At 36.3% G+C, this 24,555-nt stretch overlaps 1 protein-coding gene across 2 annotated transcripts in view; it reads right to left on the bottom strand.

Annotated features, from left to right (window-relative positions):
- The window catches only part of didum (dilute class unconventional myosin), a 93,613-nt gene that overhangs the window by 36,114 nt on the left and 32,944 nt on the right, over positions 1 to 24,555 (bottom strand). For both annotated transcript variants that reach the window (XM_089647897.1, XM_089647898.1), the window contains exons 7-22: positions 24,430 to 24,521; positions 22,145 to 22,294; positions 16,821 to 17,067; positions 15,829 to 15,965; positions 15,077 to 15,275; positions 14,362 to 14,579; positions 13,427 to 13,608; positions 12,745 to 12,825; positions 12,101 to 12,239; positions 11,114 to 11,271; positions 9,721 to 9,895; positions 8,942 to 9,031; positions 8,250 to 8,434; positions 3,643 to 3,899; positions 2,805 to 2,943; positions 1,719 to 1,788 (exon numbers count right to left, since the gene is read on the bottom strand). In XM_089647897.1, the coding sequence (XP_089504023.1) occupies positions 1,719 to 1,788; positions 2,805 to 2,943; positions 3,643 to 3,899; positions 8,250 to 8,434; positions 8,942 to 9,031; positions 9,721 to 9,895; positions 11,114 to 11,271; positions 12,101 to 12,239; positions 12,745 to 12,825; positions 13,427 to 13,608; positions 14,362 to 14,579; positions 15,077 to 15,275; positions 15,829 to 15,965; positions 16,821 to 17,067; positions 22,145 to 22,294; positions 24,430 to 24,521 (2,519 nt within the window). The remainder of the gene's footprint in view (positions 1 to 1,718; positions 1,789 to 2,804; positions 2,944 to 3,642; positions 3,900 to 8,249; positions 8,435 to 8,941; positions 9,032 to 9,720; positions 9,896 to 11,113; positions 11,272 to 12,100; positions 12,240 to 12,744; positions 12,826 to 13,426; positions 13,609 to 14,361; positions 14,580 to 15,076; positions 15,276 to 15,828; positions 15,966 to 16,820; positions 17,068 to 22,144; positions 22,295 to 24,429; positions 24,522 to 24,555) is intronic.

Raw genomic sequence — 24,555 nt, forward strand, 5'->3', positions numbered from 1 at the left:
TCTAACCACCACGGTGTTTCCCCTCAACGGCAGAGAGGATGAACTGTCGCACTACTCTGTTTTGACACGCATTTCTTGCTTCATTTCGCATTTATACATTTATATTTATACCCGACTCAAATATTTGATTCACTTGGTTGTGCCAAGTCTTCCTCATTCACTTTCGTGTCGTATGTTCTTGCGGCACTGCGGTTTTCGTTTATCCGTTTTACATTTCGAAACCATCCAAGTATCCCATCCTTAACCCCTATAAGACGTGCCAAATTTTGTAAATATATCAAACCCAAATTTAATATTGAAAATTTAATTAGAAATAATAGACACACTTCCACAAATTAACTTTTTTACTTTGGAATTTTCATGGATAATAACGAAATGCGTTCAAAACGTCTAAAACCTACACACTGCAGTACACCTCCAGGCAGAGATGTGCTTTATTTCAAATAAATCCATTTCAAATGGAAATGCAAAATGCAAAATGGCCATTTTCCATTTTGCATTTTAAATGCTTTTCTAAAAACCATTTTGCATTTTAAATGCCTTTCTCAATGCATTTTCCCTTTTAAATGCTTTTTTGCAACATTCTTCCTACTATCTCCACTCATCTGTTTTTCATAAGCCCCAAATATCAGTCGGTCCTCAACCTCGCTATGAGAGATAATTTATATTTGTCAAGTTGCTCCCTGGTAGGAGCCCTGGCAATTGAGTGATACCATTACAAAAAATACTGAACATGGGGCCATGACGCTGTAATATTAAATTTTAGATAGCAGTTTCTATGTTTTTACGTTGGCAACATTAGTCCCGCGCAAATTTTTTGTGGTTTCATAATCTGTAGTCGTGGTGTTTTTGGATTTACCATCATGTAATATGTTTGTTCTACATTGATGTCCATTATGAAATGACAAAATTGTTTAAAAATTCTATAATTATTCTAATTGTTTGACCTGAGAAACCATTTTGCATTTTCAATGCATTTTGAAAATAGGTATTTTGCATTTTGCATTTTCAAATGGAAAAGTTTTGACCCATTTCCATTTTGCATTTCAAATGGTTTTGTGTACCCATTTTGCACATCTCTGCCTCCAGGTAGTCATAATTTCACTGGACTGCAAACGTAGCCAGCCGCACAATAGGGGTTAACACATACTTTCACTGCGCTTTCTTTCCGATCTCCGAATTTGTAACACAATAAAAAATGGTTTTACCACAAATACGCTTCATTCGATAACATTTTTCTAACATTCAGCCTACTTTCATCCTTCAAGGATGATATCGAAATTCCAATGTGAACTGCTAACCTCCCTTCTTTTTTGAAGTGTCCTTTATTTCCTGTGTATTTCTAGGATAACTGTAAACACCGATTGATTCCATATTTAGACTGAGATGCCTCAATAAACTAAGAATTTTTTTTTTTTTTTTTTTTACAGTATTACCGCACAAGAGTCCCAACTGCTCCCGTCTGGAGCCAGTGAGACTATGGCATCCCCAATTGGGGTATGTTGTGAGGCTGAGGGTATTGGGGAGGGGAGGGAGATGGGGAAGAGGAAGGTGGGGAAGTACCTGGCTATTCAGATCTGGTCACCAAACACAGCTAAAGCCATTTCAAGCAACGTTTCAATTCTGAATGGTGGTCTTACACCAGGGCGATACTGAGAGTATCTTCCACTCTAGAATTAATATAATAAACCAAATAGACCTGCAAATCAATTGCTTACCTCCTCTTGTTGAGATGCTGAGCTTGCGTTGGAGAGAGAGCGCTGATGTGACTTCTGTCCAGATTGCTTGCTGTAAAAGAATATGTAGTTTAAAATGGGCATATTGAGTATTAAAAGATATATGAAAAATAAACTAGGGTTATATCAAGAGAGCTCTGTGTGAAGCAAATTTTTCTGCCTATGTAAAAAATAATTTATTTTTTATTTATTTATTGGTAAAGGTAAGAGACAAACAGCTTATACATAAAATATAAATATATACATGTTAAATACAGTCAAGCCAAAAAAGTACCCTATATTAAAATTGATTGGAGATGGAGTTTTATTGCATAAAAAAATATATATATATATATATATATATATATAATATATATTTTAGGTGAGGAGGGGAGGAATAGGAATTTAGGATGAGGATAGGAGATGCTCTGAATACAATTCATACTATTGTATTAATTTTCGATCGTACGTGTTACTTCTAATCGATATTTGTGAAGTGTATTGCTAAAAATGTCTATGTTTTGAAATTTAGTATTATATTGGGCACATATACGTGGAATTGGTGAATTTTTTCTAAAGTTAGTTCTATATGTAGGTAAATGAAACAAATGGGATTGCCGTGTTGATCTTGTTGGAATATGAATATTTATTTAATTGGTTAGCTCTGGTGAGTCGAGGCCATTGTTAAGAAATTTAAATAATAAGATTTGGTCAAAAATCAAACGTTGTGTATGAAGGGAGTTGAAGTTGTGGTAATTAATAGAATCGGTGTAATTTGAGAAATATAAGTTTTGTTTATAATTAATGTGTTTAAAAAATTTATAACATAGATAATAACATTGTTTGCGAAGCAAGCGCCAAAAGTACCATTGCAAACGAATATCCGTTAAGAGCCTGCATATCCATGTGGTAATTTGATATTAATACATTTTGTTTGTGGGTTTTTTACCTTCAGCACACTATGAAGGTATTAGGTTGAGAGATCTCAGTATTTCAAAGGTTAAAAATACACATAATATCGTTGCAGTTCTGATTCAACCTCATATCTATAGAAACGTTTCAAAGAAGTAGTTTAAGTATTATGCTCACGCCTGTATCTCCTCGAGTCGTGCGGTGAGTCTGTATTGGTCTGTCAGCAGCTTCTGGTAGGCGGTCTTCTCCTGGTCCAGCTCCGAGAGCAGCTCCCTCTTTTCCAGCTCGAACTGCGATCGCAACTTCTGCTCCGAATCTGGAAAAAATATTTACTCAGAATAAGTTAAATTGAAAGTAAATTGGAATGAAAATACAAATTGCATCGCTTAAAAAAAAATTTTTGATTTGGGCAAAAATTAAATGACATTCTGTATCATTTTTTTAATCCGATTTTTGAATCCATGGCGATTTATGAAAATTAAAATTTTTTATAAACCAGAAAGACCAGACATAATTTTTGATGGATGTGAAAAATTAAAAAAAAAAAATCAGATCCAAATAACTAAGTCAGAATTACAGTTCCTTTGTGCAAAAATACTTCTGCCATAGTGAAAAGATTTTCATAGTGCCGAGAAATGAAGCCGTCAAAAATGCAAAACATCAAAGTGAAAAGTGAACGGAAATCTTAGTGTTGTTATATTTAAAAAAAATCAATTTTATAAAAATAAATACAAGAAAATCAGAGACCGGACATTTTCCTGTAAAGACCAAAATACAGATTTATTTTTTTAATTATTAAAAAAAACTGAAAATTTCTAATTTTTTTAGTAACATTTCCGAAATCTAAGTAGAAATATCTATCCACAACAATTCATTCTAAAAGTCAATATAAAATGCATGCAAGTGGCCTATTATATTGAAGATGAAATTAAAAAGAAAATATATTTAAATTAAAATTATATTGAAATTAAATAGATGTCACATTATGAAAATTTTTCTACCATAAACAGTTTACCTTTATGAGTGGTGACCGTATCCTGAGTTAGTCTAGCCATCTCCCTCTCCGCCTCCGCCTTCTCCAACTCCCACTTGCTCCTGTGCTCCGCATACTCCCTGGACATCTTCTGCTTCTCCTCCACCAGTTCGATGTTGTTGCCTCTCTCTAGCGTCAGTTGCTCATCCATGGCCAGTATGCGGTTGTCCCTCTCTCGCACAGTGGCTTTAAGCTCTTTGACGAGAGCTTCTAGGGATTTTAACGGCTCCAGTTTCGTCCTAAAGAAAAAAACAGAACAATGTCATCATTTTTGTAAACTGTTTTGTACTCAGGTGAGTAATTTTTTAAATCTTTAAGCTTTAATTGAACGCGCTTTTCAGAACTTACAAAAAAAATACAATTCCAAAGAATTGCAATAAACTCCTTGAGAAATATTAATCAAGAGACTGGAAAATTTTTGACTCTCAGTGTTAACCTCTAGGAGAGTACGGATGTACAGTGTACGTTCATGAAAAATATACGTAAAGGCTTATGGACGTACACCGTACGGCGGTGTTTGTAGAAATCCTTCTATTAATAATTAATAATATGTAATATCAAATATTCTGTATTATTATCGGATTAATAAGTTTATTTCGATATTATCTACGAATTTTTTTAAGAAAGTTAAAATTTTTATAGTATATACTACAAATACAATAAAAAAATGTGAATTTTTGAGGTCAAAAAAACCTCCTCATTTTCTTCCCTTAAAAACTCACTCTGTCAGAGGTTAACCATCGAATAAGAATATATTTAAACCTTCCTGCAGCCCGGCATGTTGGTCAGTTTCAAGCTGACATAATGCTTTCACCTTTATTCACAAGATGACATCCATTTCCAATGAACATAATCATACATTTTATAATAGTTGTCAATGTCAACAGTTAGAATTATTTTTTTCATGGCGGGACGATTCCGTGTATGTTTATTTTACACAAATACTATTACATACTGAATATCAATGTGTTCGTTATTGAATTCTTCGTTTAATTAATGTTATTTTAAAGTCCTAGAATTAAAAATAAAGTGCGAAAGCGTAGTTTGCAGCTATCAAAGAATTTCTGTTTTCGGACGGGTGTGTGTTTTATTTTTACAATCATAGTTGTAATGTCGTAATGTGTGTGGTTTTTAATATTGATTCAGTTAGAGTGATTCATAACAAAGAAACAAATATGTATAATATTTATTATTCTAGGATTGTATTTAGTATGATTAAAAACGATTGAAAATATGATATGTCAAACAATTTTATTTGCTTTTAACAAATAACAAAGTTAAAAGCAAAGAAAACAGAGGATTATATGTTATAAATTGAGACTGAATAATATCTCAAATCAATCAATAACTGAATGTTATCAATTTTAGATTTTTCATCACAATTTTACTTATTCTTTATATTTCCTTTCTTTTTTATGTATTCATACTTCACTTGTGATGGTTTGAATAATCACGAAAATAAATAAACGATAAATAATAAACGAACGTGCTCAAAAAAATTTTTTGTTTAGACAACGACGGAAGATTTATTGACAGACAGGCCTGGAGTAAACACATACACACGGGACAGGGCGCAGGTACAGGCAGTCGAGTCTTGAATTCGGATACGTTGACAGCCCCGAGAGGTGAATGCAAGCCAGAAGTGATGTGTGAGATTGCAATTGGTTAGTGAGTTCAGATGATGTTGGAAAGCTTTGTTGGTTTCTGAATTAAAGTGAAATATTATTGAACCGGTTTTTGTGTGAAGTGAGAGTGGTTGGACTCAGTGAGAAAACAATTAATAATAATGACAATAATAATAATTGGATAATTTGTAGAGCGCCGTTTTGTAAAAACCCACCTCAGGGGCGCCAGGTGTTGTGCAATCGCGATTGTGTTATAAAGTTGTGTTGATTTAAACGTGATTTCGTATACAGTTCGAACTAGATTGCTTGTCTTAAAAACATGAAAATAATAAAAATAATGATTGCGTTTTTAAAACAGAGTGAATGTACTTAAAGGCGGGAAGTGTTTAATCGGGCTAGGTTATTGATTTGGCGAGATGGCATTTATCCACGGAGACCGAAAACCAGAGAAACAAATATATCATTAACTGTGGGTTCGAATCCTAACAGATTAGGGAGGTACAATTTTATTTACAGGAATATTTAATTACCCTTTTAAAGTCTTAGGGAGGGGAACAAAAGTGAACAAATTGCCAGGATTTCACTAAAAGGAAGAAGGAATGCCGGTAGGGGGTAGACCGAAAAATTAAACTGATTTAGCTATATAGTGTGTAACCAGGTAAGCTTCACACTAGGATTTGGAGGTGACTAACAGGGTGAGTTTTTATATTATTTATTAAACAACAGAAGTCCCTTTTAAAGGACGGATACAGCGTCCAAGTTTACAACCCCTGTCGTCCAAATAATGTTATCATTGAAAGGGAATGTGTCAATCGGACTATCTACCAGCTGAAAAAGGGAGACGGGCCGATGACCTTTTCATATATAGGCCGAGGCGCGGTGTACAGTCAGTCAAAGGGGGAGTTTTGCTAGCGTATGACCGCCCAAATAGAAAGCGATCGGATGCAACCAGATAGAACAAAATGAATATCTTTCGTCTGTTATTTGACTTTTCTAATTTAATACTTTTCATCTATTGTTTGACTTTCTAAGTTACGAATTGGGATGCACAAAAACAAATCTAAAGTCGAAAGAGGGAGATGGTAATCTCCGAAATAAAACTACCAACCGAACAACTTTTCTCAACAGGTACCTTTCGAGAGGTAGGCAGCCTCTTTAAATTAAATGCAAAAATCAAACCAATTATCCGTTTATACCTACCTGAGAGGATAGGTATTCAGTAGGAGTTACCCATACCTAATACACGAGGATGCTAGTAACCTCATAAAATAATTACTAGAACCGAATATTAAAATACAGACAGTCCTCATCCTAAATTTGGCATTTCGAGTAGACCTTACATATATCTCACATGATAATTGGCTGAATGGGTAGGCACAGAACCTATCGTTAAAAAGCAGGCTAAATGTCGACAAGATCGTCGTGTGTTATCTATGTATTGACCTAGAAAGGGATGTAAATCCCCGACGGCGTGGGAGTTACAACGTTTTCTAGAGGTGGCACGTAACTTAGGACCTTGCGTGTCACATTTTCGTGACTAGATTCGTGACAAGGGATGTCATGGCTTTCCCCTTCTACACTCAGTAAAGTAGATTTTCCTGGAGGTGTATGAGATTGGGGCAATTCTGAAATTGGTGATGAGACCTGGTTTTCTTTATTCTGGCGTGACGGTTGCCGATTTGGAACAAGGGGAGACCCGGCCGGTTGTGATATCCAGACACGCAGATATCGATCGCCTTGCTCAAATTATCATCCATCAGTTTTGTTTGGTAAGAGGAGGAGTCAATCTTAGCTTGAAAAAATTTCATTCCCTTTCCTCTCCTTCCCCTCCCAAAATATATACATGGATGGCGCCGACAACTAACACCATAAATTTATCGTATGTATATCACATATATAAAATCTAACACTTTATTATACTCACATAATCCTATGACAGGTAGACTCACGTAGCTAGTTTGAAGAGCAGGCGACCCAGAAAAATCAGGTTTATGAGATGGCTTTAAAACACAGCGGTAATGAATTCAACTCAATCTATCTCAAAAGAACCAAGGGATACCACACATACATAGATAACTAGGTTTCTAAACCGAGAAACAAAAACCCAACACAACGTTCGGTGAAGCCTTTTTATACTGATCCGTCACGTGAAATGAGTACGTTCAAGGTCGTACGTCACGTAGACAAACTAGGATGTACACACTTGAAGGGGTGTGTAATAAACAGAGAGGCAAGGGATTGAAAGGCGGCAGGGAGGACCCTCCTACCCCGGATATATACATAACCAAAGCCTTATGGAAAAGTTACCTATGGGACTTAAAGAAAATTTATCGTAGAAAGAAGAGAAGAAAAAGTTTGAAGTAGAAAGGGCGGATCATTACACACTTTACCTTTATAAAAGAAAGAAAAACAATCCCGGGGTTACGAATAACCTGACAATATTTGAATTCAACCACTACCAATATTATAAGCCGAAAATGTTGCTTGCGCAATGATGGAGGACTGATCCAGCAGAGTAACTGAACCCACAACGCCTGGGTGGGAAGCCGACGCATTTGACAACTCAGTTACTAATCGGTATGCAGTTTAATATGTTGCTTAAATGATATCATTTATTACCGTTAGTCTAAGGACGGGTTGTTTTGGAGAATTTGAACAATTCATCAAATTTCAATGTTCATTTTCGGGTTCTGTAAAAGTCCTATTCGAGTTCTGTTATCATATAATTATAGGCTAGTTACCTGACAGAACTGTAATAATAACAGAACTTAAAAAAAATCTTTCACAGAACTTGAAAATTAACTATGAAATTTGAAGAATTGTTTAAATTCTCCGAAACATCCTTAGTAAATAAAAAGAGTAGTCGTCCGGAATGTCACTGGCCACAGCTGTCAATGCAGTGCAGGACCTAAGGAAGTGGAGGAACCAGGTTTATTCAAATATAGAGAGATAAAATTCCGTTACCTGAGGTCCTCCACATCTTTCTGCAAGTGTACGATTTGCTTGTTGTCCTGTTGAAGGTCGCCCAGTCGCTGCTGCAGAGAGATGATCTTGTTCTCCAACCCCTTGTTGAGCTGTTTCACATGCTCCACGCTGCGGGCTTCCGCCTTCAGCTTTCTGAATTTGCGGCGTGCCAGGAATCGCCTCACCTGACAAAAAAATGTGAGATTAAATTGAGAAAACAAAATAGAAAATCTGTATTTATGATGTAGCAAAACTCTCAAAACATAAGCTCTAGTGTCATTAAAAATAAATTAAGATGCCATATTGTTTATTAAGTATAGCCAGGTAGTAACTATTAGTTGTTTATAAAAATAAAATAAAAGCAGTCCCATGGCAGACCCTTGGAGGACACCAAAAATCGTTGTGAAAAGCATACAGTGCAATTATTTACTGTTATCAAGATTAATTTGTTGAATTTCATTTAATAATCCATCTGAAGGCATTATCAAACTGTTTGACAATGTCTTTAGAAGGCAGCTAGAAACTGTCATGCATAATAATAATTTCACAGCAGAACTTGTTTATAAATAAACTGCTTTTTATAAATTGAATAATAACATTATTGAATATATAAAAGAAAATTTTTGACATGTGTTATCATCAGTGCATTTATTGCTGCTTGTCAATCAAGTAAGAGAGAGAAAAGGACTTACGGCGGCTTGGCAAATGATGACCTGCTTCCTCATCTTAGCGTAGCGGCGGCGAGCTAGCCAGCCACGAACCGTCTTCTGAATGATGATGGCCTAAAAGAAAGATATTGTTGCATTAGTAATGCAGTTCTTTTTAGAAACAATTTTGTAAAATATTACAAGGCGTCGTTATAGGGTTTTGGTAGTTGAAACAATACAAGAAGAGTAACTAAAGACGGGCTTCCACTCAAGGCCGGTCCCGTGCGGGTATTTTCTTTTCTGTGTTCAATAGGAGGCAGTCCTCGTCTACTACTGCCTCCAATTAAATACGGAAAAGGAATTACGCGTCCTGTGCAGGCGTAATTGGAGCAGTCTGCTCCGGGAGCCGACTTGCCAAGGAGCCAAGGAGCCAAACTGATGATAATCCCACAGCACCCTTGAGATTTTTCTTTCGCTGTTTGGTTTGTTTCAAAACATCAGACACAAACAAGAACACTGGGTTGGGATCACAACATATTTGTTTTCCATGGAAAATAAAAACATTGTGGCCCTACCCCTCTCTTGTTATCTCTCATACGTCCGTTGCTCCTGTGCACGCTAACCCTTAGATTCCTACCAGCCTACATATCTTTTACCTTCCTAGAACTTCTTCTCCATCCTTGTGTTAAAAAGAACTTACACTCAGCATCCCCAAATATGACATAGGCCCTGAGGGAAATTATTTTTCTTAGAAGTTGTGTGAAGCTAATGTAAAAAAAAGGTATTAGTTTGTATTTTCAATATTTACGATCAGTTATACTCACAGCCTTGTTTCTGCGCATGCGCTGGTAAGCTCTCCTAGCCAGCACACCCCGGCAGCGTGCCTGCAGCCCGAGCGCCGTGCGTCGGAGGCGCTGATAGCGGACGCGCTCCAGCCAGCCACGCACTGTCGCCTGAATCACGATGGCAGCACGCTTTCGACGCAGTTCTTGTGCCAGTCTGGAAAGAGAAGAGATGGATTAGTGATTTAAATGCTTGACTTTAACCTGATCTACATGGATGTTGTACTACCAATATCTTACATATGATCCATTTTACATACATTATGTCAAAATGTGCCGCGGGGCAGGATAAATTACGCTGGACTTTTTTGATAGATTGAGTACCAGGAATTAATGTTAAATTATTATAGGTTGTTATTTTTAGCCATATTGAGGACTACAACCTGGACAAAATAGTAATTAGCAGTAATAATCTTCCGGCCATCATTAATATTAAAGATTGAAAGAGATTGTTAAATAGAGAGCAGAAAACATGGATCTGGTGGACGGGTTGCTTTTGTAATTTTAGCAGTAATAAGTTTCTGAAATTTCTCTACACAGGAGGGGGGAGTGGGGCACTATCCCTCGCTCTACCCGATGAGCTCCCTTCTGAGCATGCTACGACTTTACTCCCTGCAGCTCAGCAGGGATGGGTATGCCGCAACCCCCTTATTCAGCGTGTGAGACGTTATGTTCCTGATGACTATTTAAGACAGCGGCAGCATAGATTATTCTATCTTCCTGCCTGTACGACCAACCTGCCAATGGTTCTCCCGGTGGGGAGGAGTACATTTCTCCTGGATCAAATTTCTTCAGATATAGATTATATTGCATCAGTGAGGAGATATTAAGAAGGAAAACCCTGTTGATTCTTGAAAGAGTCTCTCCTCACTGACACAATCTTCACCACATGCATAATATAATCTAAGGAAATGGTTATTGGATAATAATGATTTATACTGATGCCCCTGAAATGGAATTCATATTGTTAGAAAATGGAAAAACAATTATTTTGTAATACCTGACTACCTACCTCTATTTATGAAACTATTGATGTACTTGTTGATAATACTAATTTGTTCATACATTTATTTTTACTTGCTTATTATATAAGGCTTTTATGCTGCTATTTAAACTTTTCTGCAATGTAACCAATTTATGTAATTATGTACCGTTCAAATTGTATCTTATGATTTTATAAATGTTGTCTCTATGTCCCTGCTGACAAACTACCTAAGTAGTTTAGCGGGTTTAAATGTGAATAAATAAGAAAAAAAATAAAATAAAAAAATGCCTGATGACATATGTCTGAATAAATTTTTCTTATTTGTAATTGCAATTTCTTATCAATTAAATTATGGTTCGTAATGTAAAATAATATATTATTATTAATAACCTTCTGGCCAGGTATCCGCGAGCGTATCGCTGCAGTCCGCACACGGCCGCCCGCAGCCGCAGATAGCTCTTGCGGGCCACAAAGGCTCGGAGCTGCGACTGCATGATGATGCAGCACCGCCTCAGGTGCTCCGCTCTGAGCTTCTCCAGATAGGCTACCTGGAATGTCAATCAACTGGTTTCAACATGAGATATTGAGGCACGATATACTTGAAACTTATAACTCCCAGTCCTATAGATGCATTCAGGATGTGAACTCAAGAACATCTTTTCAAAGCAAATTTGTTATAATTACATATTCCCGTGTAAATTGAAATTTTGTGGCTTAACGTAGAAACGGTCTAAATTTGTAATAATACTTAAATTTGTAGTATTCCTGTGGTACCCAATGGAACAAATCATCCATTGTCCCTGTCTTTTCTTTCCATGGTATTCTGTGGAACGTAGCCACCGTCTAAATTTGTAATAATATAATGTATTCCTGTGGTACCCAATGGAACAAAACTCCCATTGTCCCTATCTTTTCTTTACATGGTATTCTGTGGAACATAGAAACTGTCTAAATTTGTAATAATACAATGTATTATTGTGGTATCTAATGGAACAAATCTTCCATTGTCCCTGTCTTTTCTTTACATGTGGAACGTAGAAACCGTCTAAATTTGTAATAATACAATGTATTATTGTGGTATCTAATGGAACAAATCTTCTATTGTCCCTGTCTTTTCTTTACATGGTATTCTGTGGAACGTAGACACCGTCTAAATTTGTAATAATACAATGTATTATTGTGGTATCTAATAGAACTAATCTTCCATTGTCCCTATCTTTTCTTTACATGGTATTCTGTGGAACGTAGACACCGTCTAAATTTGTAATAATACAATGTATTCCTGTGGTATCTAATTTTCTCTGTCTTTTGTGTACATAGTTATACTGTGGAACGTAGCTACTGTCTAAAAAAAGAATTAAGTGTATTGTCTTGTACCTGTCCCGCCCTGAAGAAGATCTTAGTCTTGCCGAAGCGGTACTTATCCTCATCTTTGATGCAATTGTGAATGATGTTGGAGCAGGTGGCCTTGTAGTCGTGCCGGTTAATAGCCTTGGAGTGGCAGAGCACTCGGTATCTAGACAACAAAAACGAGTCATTGACATATTTGAGGGATTCAATAACCAACTCGACTGGATCCGATACGCACGCAGTACTGCTTCAACTATAACCATTCACCAAATAAAAGAAGCCTTAAATATGTTGATATGTGAAATTCGCTATGTCTGTGTCTGTTGCCTCGATGTCAGCGGAGTCGAGGAAACATTGGAATTCTTGCATCTGTTTATATAAAGAAGAGTGTCTGTGACTTTTGATTTATGTACAAATCATTTATTACGAGACTGATGAAATTTTGAAAACAAGAGGAAGGTCACTATCTACATAAGATTTCGAAAAACTCTGGGTAAAGCCTTCAGGGGACTTCAGTTAGTACTCGAGAATTCTGTGTTTGTTCTGCCGGTATTTCAATGGAAGGTGCTCTGAAGAACTAGCCGCATTGTTCATTGTGGGAAAATCCTTATCCGTACTGAGTAATTGACATAATTTAGGTGCTTCTATATTGTCTGTGTTATTTTTGTTACCTGAGGAAGAACTCAGAGTAGAGCCAGCGTGAAGGGAAGCCAGCAGCGGAAATCCTGATTGTCTCCAGAACTCCGCAAGCCCTGAAAAACAAAAACGTAAGCAATAAAATTTGTTGTAATTTTCAAAAATTCTGAAAAAAAAATTGAAAACTAAAAGTACCAATTGGATTGGAAAAAACAGGACCAAGGGGTAACATGACCTGATGGTAATTCTTTAAATAATTTTATAACTACTGTCAAAGAAAATAGAGTAGAACATCGAAAATAAAATTATAAGTTTTTACATAAGATTACGTAAAATAAAATGCGGTAAATAATGTATAGGAAAATGGGAGATTATTGAACATACTAATTTCGGTGGAAAAAATTTGAACTGATGATTGTGCGAGGACAAGTGATTAAGTAGTTATCTATAACCTAATTATAAAATTACTTTTTATGTAATTAATAATTCTATATTTGAAATGTGAATTTGTTTAGTTTAAATTTTTCTAGTTTACTGTTTTTCTAGTTCTATTATAAATTGGGAGGTTCGATTGTATGAAAATAACACCCAATATGTCAGAATAATAATACAAATTATTTTTCTTTATAAATCTAAGATTCTAATAAGAGCGGATTTTTACCGATTGTTGACCGTGTTATATCAAACAGATTGTTGACCATGTTATATATAATTTACCTGAGTTGTTGTACGGCCCGGGCGGGATCATAGCCAAACGGACGCTTGTCGTCGTTGGGCTTGATGCAGCGCACGTAATGGGGGGTGGTGGAGTTCAGCGAGGTCATAAGTGCCTGCAGAGAGGAGCGGAACTGCGCTCCCACCGTCTGCTTATGCTGCTTGCTCAAGGAGCTGGGGGCTGACTGAAATATACATTTTCGTCTAATTTGTAATCCATTTGCGGTTATTTCTGTCCACAGACGTCGCATATATTATAATCTTGAATTTCTACTAAAACACATGCGTTGTGAAAAAGTGCCAGGGGGTGGGCAGTAGCGGCTAGCAATAAGGAGCAAAGGAGCAACATACTCCGCGGTCAATCTAAAAATAATAGTTATAAACCAAAAATCAAAGAAAATAACAGTAATAAAAGTAATACTATTAAAAAATTAAGTTAAATTCAACCGGCTCGAAATTTCGTTCTTTGTATCACGTGTCATAAGTCGCGTGGTGCGAGTGGATTCCATATCGCTCGCTGAGAAACTTCAACATCAGAGCATCAAAGTATACCATTGCATTAAAATCACGCAATTCTTTGGCAACGCGGAATCACCCGAAGCCACAAGACATTTATTCATTTCACCAAATAGAGATGGTGCCAATTTTCGTTCACAGTTCATTTAAGGATAATTCCAGCAGGTATAAGTTTTAAAATTGCTCGTTACCACGCCTGGCTTTGGAAACAAACTGACAGGATCATCAGCCACTAGTGGTGGGATAGATTGCATTAAAAAGGCCAGCATTGAAAACATTAATGTTGAAGGTAAGGTCGAAATGAGGAATTAAAGATATTTTAAGAGCTTTTCATGTACGTTGTATACACAAGAAGCATAGTTTTAAAAGGAATAAGAGTAATGAGATGTAGGGCTATCTAGTTGTATACTATAGTAACTCACGCTGGCCATGATGGGAGATATCTTCACCCTGACGGAGGGCACGGGTCCCGGCACCTTGAGCTTGCTCTCGCGGGCGGGCTCGCACAGGGTCACCAGCAGGCTGCAGGAGCTGGCCCTCGCCAGCTGCACCTGTTCCTCCAGCACCGTGTCGCGGTTCTTGTCCAGGAAGCCGGCGGCCATGTATGTCACGTCATCCGCAAAGTGCTTTATCACGAACGCTGGAATTTATACAAATACATAAATGACTTGACTTGAGAAAATTGGTGTGATAAGAGGGGTCTGACAAAATGCTGGATGGTGAAGAGACTCACATTGCAAGATAAATACACATGACAAGCTGGAAAACATTCAACAGAACGATTGTTTTGTAAAAATTGCCCTTCCTCGTATGGCAAAATACAATTTTGTACAAATGTTAAGGATGTGTTTGACGCCCCTCAACTGTGCATTGTTGCTAAAATGATGAGTAAAAGAAGCTCTTTGGAGCACCTACGATTACAATGTAAGCAGAGTATTCCCCACTGTAGTCCATGGGCCTTTCCTGTGTGTGACAAGTTGTGACAATGTGAAACCATTTTATAAAGTGAAACCTTGTGACCAAATGATACCTTGTGAGAAAGCGAGCATGGCTTAACACATTGTAAAGTCAGTGAAACCCAGTTTCAGCTGCTTTTACATACATTATTTGTAAACAAATAATAAAATTTTTACATACCCTGCGCGTGAAATCTCGGCGTGACAAAATGTTTGGAAGCAGCACAACCTCGGTGCAGCTTGGCAGCCCAGCTGGCGTCACTACCCTGCGGCACCCGGCATTCCTCGTCCAGCAGGTCTAGCACTCCGAGCCTTGCCTCGATCAGCTCTATGCACGGCTGGTTGTCGTAGAAATGGATCATGGTCCAGGTTATGTCTTCCTGCAAACAATACGATAAGTTAAAAACATTAAAGAATCTGGAAAAGTTGGAATTGAGGAGGATGCCCAAGCCTTATATTAATGCTTTAATGCCAGAAAATTGCGCTGAAAACTATGAATGCGATTCCAGAGGGAAGAATTCATTCAGGCAAAGTTGGGATAAACAAATCAAGAGACTGTGCGTGAAAAAGCTGGGCATGCTACGGAAAGGGGTCTCTGAAGTAAAGCAGGACCTGTCCTACACCTGGAGGTGCCTTATCTAGACGAAAAATTTCCGACTCGAATAGAACAAGGGAAAAAAGATGAGATAAGATTCTGGAAATGTGATGGGGTTTAAACCAACGGTCTTTTAAGGTTGAGGTATTTTAACATCCATCACATTTAACTGACAATCAAATCGACGACTAGCACTATTACTTGCATTAGGTTGAACCCCGTCACATTTGACATTGTTATCAAATCAGCTTTGCTCTTGCACCATCAAATTATCTTTTTTTATAAGCTTCAATACTAATTAATAAATAAATAATATAAATGTGGCTCAAGTGACATACCCTAAGGTACTCCTCTTGTTCCAGTTTGAAGACGTGGGAGTTGAACTGCTGCTGGAGTTTCTCATTAGCATAGTTGATGCAGAACTGCTCGAAAGAGTTCACTTCGAAGGTCTCAAAGCCGTATATGTCCAGGACACCTGAAAGGAGAACATAGGTTAATGCAAGAGCAAGGATTGGTTGAATAAAACAAATAGAATTTTAAACAATCGGAAATAATACGTATGAGATTTGAAACAAAATATTTTTAATATACAAACTTATACGTAAGGCACATGAAGATGGCCTATCTCCCTCCCCAATCGAGAAGCCACCAGTATTGCCAGATCGAACGCTCAAAGCTTACTCTTGCTTGATCGAATTGCTCATTGCTCAGAGCAAATAAAGAAAAGAGATAGAGTGATATAGGACGAAGCAAGAGCTAGAAGATTGTTCCACAGTCAACCAGGAATGATAATGAGTTTGAAGAAACAAACAAAATTATTATGTGACAACCGAGATGAGTCAGTGGGACTAGAAGAAAGTGGGAGGGGAAATAGTCAAACCTTGTATTATCTGTGTAGACCGAGTCAAAAATATAAAAATAAAAACAAAAGTGGTCCCAGAATAGGTCCTTGTGGGATTCCGGAAAGACTTGAGAAGCCTAGTAGTACACATACTGTTTACGAGTTTTGTAACAGTGATCTCTAAATCCAGAACGAAGGAGCTAAACGCTCTGCCATGTAGGTTATAGAATATAAGTTAACATTAGTTAGGTTAGGTTTAGTTGAGTGTAAGTTAAGTTAGTTCATGTGTAGGTTACGTTAGTTTAAGTGTAGGTTAGGTTAGGATAAGTGTAGGTTAGGTTAGGTTAAGTGTAGGTTAGGTTAGATTAAGTGTAGATTAAGTTAGATTAATTGTAGGTTAGGTTAGATTAGGTGTAGGTTAAGTTAGATTAAGCGAAGGTTAAGTTAGGTTAAGTGTAGGTTAATGTAGGATTAAGTAAAATTACTCGCCTATCCTATGCTGCGTGGCCTGCTCGCACCTGAGTGCCCTGTTTGCCCCCTCCACTAACCAGGAGAACAGGCTAGCATAGAGGTGCTTGGCCAGTGCGTCCCTAGCTCCCCGCGCCGCCCCCGCACTCAGCGGTGACTCGATGGTCTCCGAGCGAGACACCAAAGCGCGGTGCGTGAGGCGCTGCGACAACAGCGCCGGCGAGATGCCCGTCAGTTGGCAAAAGGCAAACAGATGGCGGTCGTCGGCCTGGAAAAAGATGAGAGATAAGTGATTGATGACTACTGTAAGCATTAAGTGGATAGTGATGAGTGATGAGTGACAACTGGCGAGTGACAAGTGACAAATGACTAGTGCTGAATATATATGCACTATATATATCAATGCAAAAACGAAAATACGCATGATTGGTATGCTAATGGGCAGAATAGAGGGTTAGTGGTCAGCAAATCTTTGGGTAAGGAACTGGTTCCTTCGAAATATTGTATCAACCAATGCAATATATTGACCACCTCAAATTTGAAAAATTAAATGGCTGAAATATGCATTAATAACAAAAAAGGCTCAAATATGCACAAACAACCAAAAAAAGCTCAAATATGCACCAATGATAATCAGATAATACCTACCGTCATTGATTACACAGATAGTGAATACGCTCCACATTAAAACTTCCAAAACATTAGAAAATTGCAAGTAAACACAACATAAAGTGTCGAAGTAGTTAAATCACTTCATCTTCGAAATATTCAATCAGTTAGATTTTTAAATTATCGTGTGTGCTGTGCAGTGCTGTGTTTTAAAAATATTAAAATAACAATTTTCAACTGGTAAACATACCAAACGCGCAGGCGCATTATCAGTCCGTCATTACTATCGCCATTGGTCGAAAGTGTCGTCACTTTTGAATAGTGCTAAACAGTTTGCGGGAAACAGGCGTTTGTGTATAAACTAATTACGAATAAAGTGAACATATTTTTAACTCTTTTTAAATAAATTTTAATATGGATTTAAACGAGAACTCTCTTAACTATATGACCAAGGCCAAGGATCTACTCTGTTCGCTGATAAAAATTATTAATGACCCCGGCAACAAATTTACGAAGGAGCAAATGGGTAAAATTACCCCGATAACAACGGATCTGTTAGGAACCACAGGATTGATGGCTGTTCGTATGGGAATGTTGGAAGGAGAATTGTCAACATTAAAAAGTGTAACGGATACTCAGTCTATTGTTACTAACCCGACAAATACTTCATCTTCAATAAATGATTTGCTCGCAGAGGCCGAGGAAAGAAAAACCCGGTCAAAGAACATTATTTTATTTAATGTTCCCGAAAGTATTTCAGAATCAACAACAACAATTATTAAAATGGACAGCGATAAAGTAGTTTCAGCGATTAGTGATATAAATAATGAATTAATACCGAGTGTGGTTAAGTCGTACAGACTTGGTGTAAAAAAGTCCAACAAAATTAGACCGATTAAGGTCGAATTCAATGACTCTGTCTCGGCTCGTGAGGTTTTGACCAGGAACGCAAAACTGAAAAACGGTATAAAGGCCAGTAACGACCAAACACCATTGCAGAGGACTCAACTTCTAGATTTACGCCAACAACTCGAGACGAGGAAGAACAACGGTGAAACCAATATAACTATCAAATATGTGAACTCTGTACCTAAAATTATTGAATGTGCGCCAAAAAACTGAAACAACAAAAAATAAAATGCTACTACCAAAATGTGAGAGGGATCCGCACTAAACTTCCCATGTTGCTGACTTCGGCGGCAACTATCAGCAGTGATATCTTCATTTTAACCGAAACATGGCTCGACTCAGGAATCAATTCTGCCGAATTAGGCTTCCCTAATTTCAACATCTACCGTATGGATAGGAATTCTAAAACAAGTGCCAAAACGAGAGGAGGTGGTGTAGCCATTGCTATCTCAAAAAATCTCAGTTCTTCAAAAATATCCACAAAAAACACATCCATCGAGCAACTATTTGTCAATGTGAACACTTCTAGAGGTAAAATAATAGTGGGATGTGCATACTTACCTCCGAATTCTGATGTCCAAAGCTACAGCAATCACTGCGACGAGGTTGAATCAATTTGTGCTAAATATCCTAATACTAAACTACTTCTAGTTGGTGATTACAATCTGCCACATTATGATTGGTGTAATATGAACTCTGTCAATTCTTGTTCTAATGTTAATATTCGTGTTATTAGAGATATGGCACTGTTCTTAGGTCTAACACAGTGTAATAATGTTCATAATATAGGAGGTCGTACGTTGGATTTGGCACTGTCAAATGTGTCTGACATCTGTGTTGTGAGAAGTACCGAAATTCTATTACCTGTCGATGTTTACCATCCACCACTAGAAATATGCATGTCTAATCTTAAACCAATTCCTATCGTAAAAAAGGTAGTAGAAACTCGAAATTTCAAAAAAGCTGACTATGTTAAAATTTCAAATTTCCTTAAACAGACTGACTGGTCATTCTTTGATAGCGACGATGATATTAATGTACACCTTAAAAAATTTTACTTCATCGTTAATTCTGCAATTGAACAATTTGTTCCTTTAACGACTTACAGAGAAACTCTATACCCAAAATGGTTCTCAAAAGACCTGATAGATTTAATTTACCTCAAAAAATTATCTCATAAGAGATTCAAACAAAGTCGCCTGGCCATCGATTATACTGCGTTTCAAAAATTGAGGGCAGAGTGCAATAAGCTCTCCGCAAAATGTTACAAAAATTACATTAGTGATGTCGAAGGCTCTATCATGGACGACTCAAATTTCTTTTGGAAATATGTTAAATCCCAAAAAGAAAATGGTACTTACATACCTAGTAGTGTGTCATTCGATTCTAAATTATCCCAAAATCTTCAGGAAACTGTTAATCTTTTTGCTGATTTTTTTAGCGGCGTTTACATTAATGCAAGTGAAGACAGCAATATTTCGTGCTTTGATTTGGTTGAAACTCTTGATATATCTGACTGTAATGTAACCATAGACGATATTATATCTAAGCTGAAGAGTCTTGATTCCCGAAAATCCGCAGGACCTGATAATGTTCCGCCCAGGTTTTTAGTAAATTGTATGCATACATTGTCATATCCTATTCATAAGTTATTTACAAAGTCACTCTCATCAGGTGTATTCCCGGACCTTTGGAAGTTTAGTCTTTTAACGCCCATTTTCAAAAAAGGTAATAAGAGCGAAGTAACAAATTATAGGCCAATATGTATAATGTCTACTTTACCCAAACTTTTTGAAAGCCTAGTACTAGATAAGTTGATATCCCGAATCAATCGAACCATCTCTCCCCTTCAACATGGATTCATTAAAGGTAGATCTACTCTTACCAATTTGATATTGTACACGAATGATATTGTTAATGCCCTTAATGCATCACATCAAACTGATTCCATATATACTGACTTCAGTAAGGCATTTGATAAAGTAAACCACAAAATATTATTACGTAAACTAAAATTGTTGGGAATAAGAGGGAGTATGTTGGAATGGTTTAAGAGTTATCTATTAGGAAGGTACTTAGCAGTCAAGATAGATTCGTTTACTTCTTATACATTTGCTGCCTCGAGCGGAGTACCACAGGGATCTCACTTGGGCCCAATATTATTTTGTTTGTTTATCAATGATATTGTTAATATTTTTACTAATGTTAAAATCCTGTTATTTGCCGACGATCTGAAGATATACAGAATAATCAAAGACGATGACGATCGCGCAATTTTGCAGTTGAACCTTAATAAACTATGTGCGTGGTGTTCTGTCAATGATTTGCAACTAAATTTAGGTAAATGCCAGATTATCAGTTTTTACAAAGGCAAAAATCCACTTAATTTTTCCTATTTTATGAATGGTGCTAATCTTCTTCGTGTATCACAGATTCGTGATCTTGGTGTTATATTCCACGAGAGTCTACAGTTTAACGAACACATCGATGAAATAACAAGCGATGCGATGAGAATACTAGGTTTTATTTTGAGAATGGGAGCAAATTTTAAAAGTATGTCAACATTAAAACATCTGTATTGCTCGTTAGTACGAAGCAAATTAGAATACAATTCCACCGTATGGTCACCGTACTACAAGGTCCATTCTCAATCATTAGAAAAGGTACAAAATAAATTCCTTCGGTACATTAATTTTAAAATGAAAATTCCAATCGAATTTATAAATTACAATAACTTGCTTGCTGAAACTAAACTTCTTAAATTATCTGATAGAAGAGTGTTAATTGATTTGCTATTTTTATTCAAAATTATTAAATCTTTAATTGACAGCCCTAATTTGTTGGAACTTATTTGCATTAATGTTCCTGCTAGGCAAACTCGCAGTAAAGATACTTTTAAATTTAACAAGAACCTCAACACTAATTATTCTATTTTTTCACCAATTCCTAGAATTCACAACCTTGCGAATAAATACTGTGAACTTATAGATATATTTGGTTTTGACAATTTTGTGAGCTTTAAAAGGCAACTTATTTCGATTCTATCGGCTAATAATTAACTTTTATAGCTTTAATAATTTTATTACATCTTCTCCCATTCGAAACCTTTCAAGTAAATTATATCCATATTTGTTTGTTTTTTATTTGCTCTGCTATACACTTATAATTGTATGCATATACCTACTAACTACTTTTTATACATAACACTATGTTCCATCTCAGATCTTATTATTTCTTATTCATGTCGATATTGCTAAATTCTATTAGTTTTTGCTTTTTACAGGTACAACTCTTATTTTGTTATTTTTTTTTTTTTTTTTTTTTTTTTTTAAATCTCTGTTATAATGTTCTTTACCTCACGAGTAAGTTACACTCTAATTTATATTGGTTTATCGATTTGTTAAACACACAATTAATACTGGGTTTAAACACACCCACTTACTTACTTTTTATGTTGAACTTTCTTTTACTTACTATTTCATGCTTGGGTATATTTTATATTGAATCCATCTTATTAGTGTTTTGCTAATTTGCACAAAATTTTATTATATGTGTTGCTTTCTTACAATTAACTCCATTTATCTTCTTATGTTCAATTATTGTAATCAATGTAAATGTATATTTTCATGTAAAAGCCCATTAGGGCGTAAATAAAATAATAAATAAATAAATAAATAAATAAATGACCAAAAAGATTTGTTGACATCGTATATCCATTATGCATAAACAATGTGCAAATGCATACAATTCAATATCTGGTGATGGGTGTTGAGTGATGAGTGATTAGTGATGAGTGATTAGTGATGAGTGGTGGAGGGCTAAATCACCTGTATTTGGCTGGTGTCTCCGCTAGTGTCGTTGCCCCCCTCCTCCACGGGCCCGGGGGAGATGGTGATATTGCCGAGGTGCAATATGGCCGCCAGCACGATAAACATCTCCTTTTGCTCTTTGTCGCTGAAGCCCAGTGTCACTAAGGCCTGGAATTATTAACAATCGAATATTAAAAGAAACTAAAGCAGACCTGTGAAAACTCACAGGATTTTATAATTGTAGGTGAAACTGACTCAATAACTGAGTACTTTGAACTTATTGTAAGTAAGTACAATAAGTTCAAAGTATACTATAATTTAGTTAGTCTTAACCACTCGGAACATTAGAACGTCAAAAGACGTAAATATGATAATAGCGGTCAAGACATTAGTACGTCTTTTCACGTAAACGCGCGAGATTTTACAAAAATCGATTTATTTCCATCACTAGTATACGGATTGCCATGATTTAAAAAACAGAGTATCGATAATGAATAACGCTACGCGTCTGCATTCAAGAATATCTATGGAATGTAGAGGTGCGTTATCTGAGTCGATTGAAACTGTCATCTTGTTCGTTCATAATTTATTGCGTTTTTAAATAATTTATTAAAAATATTTTAGTTTGGACGGTTAATATTTTGAGGTGACTAATAGTTTTTAATTATATTTCTTCAATATATAAAGTGTTATTTCTTTATGATACTCAGAAAAAAGTACATTTTTCACAGCTTTGAAATAATGGTCAGCGATTTTTATATATTTTTGACGTTTTCAGAAAATGTATATTTAGACACGCAAATATTTACGTATAACAAAACAATACGATAGTGAATTTCATAATCTTTCCAAAACATTTTTTAGAATGAGGCTACGTTTCCCAAAACGTGAGTTATGAAGCTTTTAACAAAACTCGTGAATAACACAAAAATTTTCGCGTTTTGACAGTTCGCAAAGGAACACAAAGTTAATAAAAGTCCTTTTCTGAGAGGTTAAGTACATGTTATATTCATACTAATCAAACAAAAAATTTATCACCTGCATGATAGCCATTCAAAGAATATGTACACGAATAGGCCGGAAAAGTATGTCCACTGGACTTAGTTCAGTGAAACTACGCGAATTATCTTAGAAACGTATCTTCACTCTATTAAATCATCTAAGCATCAGTCAGGGCCGGCCCTGAGCCAAACGACGCGCGGCACAAGTAAAATTTTGGCGCTCCTTGTCAAAACCAGTAGACGCCTCGGTTGGAGATAACTGGAATCGATAATATTTGGATGATTTGTGTAACGCCGTTTTTTGAAAATTAATCTTTAAAAGCGATATGTGAGATGAGTTATCGTCAATTCGTCGTCCGGAGCGACTGCTCCAATTGAACCTGCATAGGGCCGGCCCTGGCGTCAGTCAAGCATTTAAACAAAACAAATATGCATTTCAAAGAATTATTAATTCATAAAATAATTTTAGTTCCTAGTTTCGCTTGTCTGATATGAAAACTAGTTCCAATTATGAAAATGAAAAGAATTTTTGCTTAGGAAACAAACAGTCATTTATACATTTAGCATAAACAGTAATTATTCATATGTTCTAGACCAATAAAGTTCCATTAAGTTTAGTTGTTGATTTAGTATTTCTACCTACAAAATATATTTATAAATGAAAAAGAAATATAAAAATAAATAAACATTATAAGGAATTACAAAATGTTATAAAACAAGTAAAGAAAGTTAGTAGTAATACAGTTTTCGCATGATTATACTAAAAACAATAAAATAAACTAAGAAGATAGAATTATTTCACAAAATAAAATATTAAGTTATCAGCTTAGTAAGCTGCATTTTATATGTTCTCATGTTACAGTTGAAAATGTCTACATCTCTTAATATTTCACATTACTTAGCCAGTGAGATTATGGCATTCCCAATTGGGGTATGTTGTGAGCTGAATGTAGTGGGGGGGGGGGGGGGGGGGAAAGGATATGAGGAAGAGGAAGGTGGGAAAGTACCTGGCTAGTTAGATCTGGTCACCAAACACATTTCAATACGGAATGGTGGTCTTACACCAGGACATTACGGAGACGTCTTCCGCTCTGAAACGTTCAGCAAATAAACTATATATCATTTTAAAATAATAAATTGTGAAATAACATAAATTAGTCAATAAAATTTACTTGCAGATGCTGTAATTTGAACCAGAGACTTCCGGATTGCTAGTCGACAGCCTTACCCCTCGACGGCGGAGGCCATCGATGAGGAAGACAAGTACATAGAAGTAAGTTATTTGAGGTTAGATTAATTTACCTCTTTGGTGTCCTTGAAAGATTTGAGGTCATCCACTCCATCAATGAAGGGGTCTTCTCCTTGATTCAGAAAGCGGAATGTGTCCGAGTGATCTGCAAAACACATCATTTTATGGCGGCTAATTGA

Source organism: Hesperophylax consimilis, chromosome 27 (genome assembly GCF_061612785.1).
Source record: "Hesperophylax consimilis isolate HC1 chromosome 27, BYU_Hcon_1.0, whole genome shotgun sequence".
In the NCBI taxonomy this organism is placed as follows: Eukaryota; Metazoa; Arthropoda; class Insecta; order Trichoptera; family Limnephilidae; genus Hesperophylax; species Hesperophylax consimilis.